The sequence below is a fragment of the Carlito syrichta genome, unplaced genomic scaffold (assembly GCF_000164805.1).
Source record: "Carlito syrichta isolate Samal-C Ts95f unplaced genomic scaffold, Tarsius_syrichta-2.0.1 Scaffold315076, whole genome shotgun sequence".
NCBI classification, from domain to species: domain Eukaryota; kingdom Metazoa; phylum Chordata; class Mammalia; order Primates; family Tarsiidae; genus Carlito; species Carlito syrichta.
The window spans coordinates 20,859-26,722 of record NW_007259172.1 but is presented as its reverse complement, the minus strand read 5'-3'; the positions used below and the strand labels follow the sequence as shown (position 1 = coordinate 26,722).

At 40.6% G+C, this 5,864-nt stretch overlaps 1 protein-coding gene across 1 annotated transcript in view; it reads right to left on the bottom strand.

The window, feature by feature from the left end:
* Positions 1–5,550, bottom strand: part of LOC103274857 (clavesin-1) — a gene marked incomplete at its 5' end in the record, with an annotated part of 98,665 nt that extends 93,115 nt beyond the window's left edge. Inside the window, one exon of the mRNA XM_008072272.2 lies at positions 5,376–5,550. Coding sequence (XP_008070463.1) covers positions 5,376–5,550 — 175 coding nt within the window. The remainder of the gene's footprint in view (positions 1–5,375) is intronic.
* Between the last annotated feature and the right edge of the window lie 314 nt (positions 5,551–5,864).

Genomic DNA, 5,864 nt, shown 5'->3' with positions numbered 1-5,864 from the left:
TCCCTTCCTTTCCCTTCCCTTCCCTTCCCTTCCCTTCCCTTCCCTTCCCTTACCTTCCCTTCCCTTCCCTTCCCTTCCTTTCCCTTCCCTTTTCTTTCTGGAGTAGGAGTCTCACTCTGTCTGTTGCCCAGGTTGGAGTGCAGTAGCATACTCATGGCAACCACAGCCTCGACCTGCTGGGCTCAGGTGATCCTTCTGCCTCAGCCTTCTGAGTAGCTGGAACCACAGGCACGTGCCACCACACCCAGCTAATTTTTTGATTTACTGTAGAGATGAGGTCTCACCAAGTTGCCCAAGCTGGTCTCAAATCCCTGGATTCAAGCAATACTATTACCTGTGCCTCACAAAGTGCAGAAATTAAAAGTGTAAGCCACCATGCCCAACTAGTATCTGCATTTCTAAACAACTCCTGGTGTTGCTGATATTGCTAGTTTGTGATTACAGTTTGAAAGATAAGGGCCTAGGCTGTAAGTCCCTGGAAGCCAAATCTGCTTTGTTCTTTGTTTTACTCTTATTTAGAAGAGTACCTGATCTATATTTTATGTTGGATAGATACACCGTGAGTCAGTATGTCTGCCTGTCTGAGATATGAACTATAGAGTTAGTTTACTACTAACTTGAAATACATATGCCCATCCTGCCCCTTCAAATTTCTAATCACAACATGATCCATCGTTTACACACAGGAACAGTCACACTGCGCACTGACATGACATATATTTCATTGTTCTAATCTTCTGAGTGAATATGGCACTTTGACTTCCCAAGTGAACATATCATATGTTTTGGAAAAAAGACTGTGATTGGGAAGCCAGAGAGAATGAACCAAGGTCTGAAAGGGTGTAAAAAAAAGATACACTGTGGAGATAGATGTTTTGCAGTGGCTTAGTCTCTGAGCATTGTTCCAAATCCCTTCCCACCTTGGTTAAAAATCAGAAAATTAAGAGGAAAAAAAAGACTTAGAAAGCAATGGACCTCCTTTCCATTAGAATGACTCAAAGCTGCTGGGAGAATTTGAATCAAAGTTGATATAAATATTATGAAAACATCTTTAAAAGTCACACAATAAAATTTGAACAAAGAGTTAATGAACTGATAAAGTGTCTAGACTGGCTAGAGAATAGTGATGTGAGCATGGAAATGAGAAAAAATAAATAGACTGCTTTCTGGATCTCCTCTAGTGAGTGAAAAACTGGCTTCTCTAAACGCATAACAAATATCTGGGTCCTTAAAGGAATCAAATATTTTGTAAATAGCCTACAGGATGCAAGACTGTAGCTCTTCCTAAGTAAAACATTTCAACACAGTAAGCCCTTGAAGTATCCGGGCTGGCTGAACATTGATAAACACAGTGTGTTGATTGTAATCATTGGTCTACAGTGATTTACAAGAAATAATTCCAAAAATTGATTTTGGACACATTACAAAGCTTGAGAGCAGGACTTCGGCATGTTGCTCATTCTGCCAGAAATCCCCGGCAGAATTGAGAATAACACTGAACTGTATTAAAATGGTTGCACAAATATTACTTTAAGTTTGATTAAAATTTAAACAAACTATAATGAACAGATACAGCGGCTCTTTTAGACATTATTGACCACATTTAAAGATCAAACAACCTAGTGAAACTAAATGACTTCCAGGCATTCTCAAAATTAGTGTTTTAACTAAAGTTTTTGTACTATGTATAGAATATTTATGTAACTGGGACAACCTAATATTGTAAACAATGACAGTTCCTCAAAACCTTACTCTAAAAGTAGGAGTAGATACATACGCTATTAGCATTTTATGACTGGCTGATGCAGAGTCATTTTTTCTGTAAAAATATCATGGTCCCTTAAAGAATTGTCTTCAATGTGATTCTTATATAACCTATTAGTTCAGCCTAGGAAGGGCATAACTAAAGTTCTATGCACATGTCATTTTTATAATAATTATTTTCAGAGGCAGTATAATTGCCTTTTAAAGCATACAAGTACAACAGGTAGACCCAAATGTAAGACTGTTACCAACTTGCTAGACTAGTGCCCATCACCTCTATATGACCTGGTATCACCTCCACTTTGGGGTTAATAGGGAATGTGAGTTAACAACAAAAACGAAGCTATATAGTCTGATTGAGAGTAAGAGACGTTCCTTGATGTTACATCGCAGGATATTCCAAACATCTTTTGCTTATTACAGAAGCTCTGAAACACTGCCCAGCCACTGGGAGGGCTGCCAGGAGAAAGCCCTCAGATAAAAGGCCTCAGGCTAAAGAGAGCCACTCTGCCCAAGTGCACATCCTTTCCCAGGGCAACCAGCATGCAGTGACTGAGCAATGTGGAAACGTAAAGGCTCAAACCTTTGACCCCCATTGAGGATGAATCGAAAGGTCATCCTGGCTTCAGAATGCCCAAGGATTTATTGGAAATGATTGAATCCCACCATAACTTCTCCCACTGCCAAACTTTCTTCCATAGCTTCCCTTCTACAGGTGTTAACTCAAAGAGCACTCCCTAATAAATCTCCTGCATGACAATCTCCATGTCAGAGTCTGCTCCCCAAAGACCCAGCCTGTAACAATTAGCAACTGAAGGTGCCCTTGACAATTGTCTTTTTGGGGAACTGAGACCATGGTAATAGGACTAAACCTCAGGGTTCTCAGTTCCCCAGGCTGCAATGCAAAGTACAGAATTGAGAAAAAATGACCTTAAATTTTCACTGCCTGAGCAGTGAGCTATTTAGGATGGCCCCACAACCTTCTCCCTGAGGAAGAAATTGTTTTACTTGGTGGAGAGGGGTATCATATCCCAAAGCCCCAAATTCCACAGGAGCTGAGCATCAGGTGATCCTAGATAAATCCAACAAACATCTGAAATCCCAAACCAAGTGGCCTAGCAACAAATCGATCTGATTATTTCCCCAAGGCCACTTTCTCACACCTACCTTAGGACAGCAGAGAGAGCAAGTTCCTCCCACTAGAACATAGGATCTCCTTCCTGTGCAATCTCCTACATGTCAAGCAAACACCTTGGCCTCAAAAGCCCTCTCTGAGACACACAAGAGGAAGGAAGGATGCTTTTTTTCCCTCACTGATGCTGACCTAGTGTAGCTCTCCCTTTATCTACTGAAGTCGGCCAGTGGTGTTGGAATTTACTTGGACCTTTGTGGCTAGCAAATGTAGATCCATATGAGACCTTCCTTGCACAGCACTGGTGACCACAAAGGGAGGAACTCTGCTTAGTAACTATTATGACTTTTTCAAGACATCATAGGGGTTAATGGCCACCTGGAGATGGAGACAACTCCCGCAATGAAGAAAGGTCACTAGGAGATCCAGTGGTAAGTTGACCATAATGTCTGAATGTCCCCAAAGCTAGAAAGAGAGTAGCTTGAAGGGAGGCATTACCAGCAGCTGGCCAGAGCTGACTTCCCATTGGGCAAAAATAGAATTATCTGCAATAACCCTAAAAGCTTCTTTAGTGTGACCAAGACAGCTAAAAGCAGGGGATGGGGGTGCCCATATCCTAGACAGAGGATCTGTACCCCAGTTCAGCTTCTCTGAGACTGTGGGCTTCCTTCCAGAGGTGTAGGATGTTGTGGAATTCATCTTGGAGCCTATTGCATGTCAAGTGAAGGCCCAAATGAGACTCATCTTGCCCCTCAAAAGGTCATGTATTATTTCTCACAGGAATAGCTTGCATTTATATATAGCTTTACCTTTCAAAACACATTCATATGCATTAACTCAGTAAGACCCACATCATCCTAGTGAAGATGGCAAGGGACATATTATGTAATACACACATTTTCAGGATAAAAATGGGAACATAGGGTTAGATAAAGGACATTTTCCTTCCTGATTTTTGAAAACAAAATCCTATAAAGTCACTTGAATCACAGCTATACACATGTAATCAGGTTTTTCTTTAAAGATAAGATTACATGACATTTGTACAGAAATTCTTGGAAATATGGTCATCACAGTTATAGGGCATGAAATAAACCTTAAAGCTTGCTTTATAACTCCTTTTGATAAAAAGCTTTAGGGAGAAAGAGATCAGAAGTACAGCGGCTTAGATAAGATTGGGTTGGAAAAAAGGGTTAAAGTGACTGATAGAAAATATACGTGTGTGTGTGTGTGTGTGTGTGTGTGTGTGTGTGTGTGTGTACGTGTGTGTGTGTGTCTATGATTGGGACTTTAGAGCAAGGCAGGATGCTTCATGTAGTCTGTACATGAAAAGCAACTTCACACATGTACCCCAAACACACTGCATGGTGTAGCCACCCAGGACTATCTGTCAATCCTGGAACAATGTGAACTTGCTGTTCCTCTTCTGAAATACCTGCTTGACTGCTCCTCTGAGAAATAGGAAACCATTTCAATAAAATAAGATTCACTCAATAAACACATATGTATTAGAAGACCACTAGGTGCTAGATATTTGCAGGTGTATATTAAGCCATAGTTTAAGAAACAGACCCACCATTCACTGAACTAGAGCATGATGGGTGGTTGAAATGGGTTAGTTTCGCACTTTGAAGAGCATAAGTAATGACTGCTTGATCTGAGAATTATCCAGAGTCCATATTTTTCTATACACATAGCTGCACATAACTTCCATGTATTTGGAGGAGGAATTAAGCCATCAAGTCAATCTTCCTACAAAATTAGGGACATGAGTTTTATCTGTGCTGATTCTGAATCTCCCCAAACTATTCCCTTAGTTTTGTACTGTAATAATGTGTCGTCACAAAGCTAAGCAGCATTGCTTCTCTAAAGCTGGTTACTTTTCATAGGATTACTGGCATTTAAGAATTAGAAGAAACCCAGAAACTGACCACCCTAATCTTTACGTAGTCCCCAAACCCCTTCCCCAAGGTCATAACAACTGGTTATACAAACAGGAGGTAGTTTCATCTGCTTCCTCTGTTTGCACTAAAGTGATCCACTTAAGCACCAGCACAGTAACACATTATACCCTGGGAAGAAACGATCCACAGGGTGCATTTCTGGGGCACAAAAATGTTTCCGGAAAGCCCCAAGTCACCTCTATATAGGACACATTCATAAGGCAGATGTTTCCTAGTTTTAATTTTTGTGAAGTCTCCAATGGATTAAGACAAATATCTCTAAGCTTTATTCATTATTGCTACAGTAGGTAATTTGTGCCTATGGTAACAGTAATTTGGAGTTATTAATGAAAATGAAGGCTAATTAAAAAGAAACAAACATCTAAACTCAGGCTGAGGTAAAAATATGAAGTACTCACAGATGAATTTTATCCAAGTTTCCTTTTTCTGTTCTAAAGGATAAAATATTACTTTGGTTGCAATAATAAAAAAATGTTGTCACACACAGTCCTGTACTGTACTTTCATTGAACATACCTGCAGCCCTTCAATGGCCAGTTTAAGAATTGAAGGTGTCAGTTTGGAGGCTTGTTTGAAGGAAAAATTACTCCAGTCTATAATTAAAATGAAGCCATTTATCTGAAGCTCCGGATCTTCAATAAGGACTTCCAATGACAGCAGGATGGCACGGAGGATGTCTGTGAAGGAGTTCCTGTGGCCAGAGCAGAAAGGATAGCTGTATGTGAGTATCAGCAGGTGATAGCATGGTGGGTGCAGCAGTGCTGGCCTCTGCATGTCATAGCTCCATGAGCCCAGCCTGTAGGCGCACATTGGCATTCTATATCCGGAAAGACTGAAAACACATTTGCTAAGCTTCACAGCAATAATGCTTCAAGACTTGCAGGATGAACGCCTCCCTTTGATTTGATACCACCAGCACCCCAAAACTAATGAAGTGTGGCTCTTCTATGTTCCCAGGGCTCTCCATACTGTTTCTATCACAGTACTGATTGCATTTCATTGAAA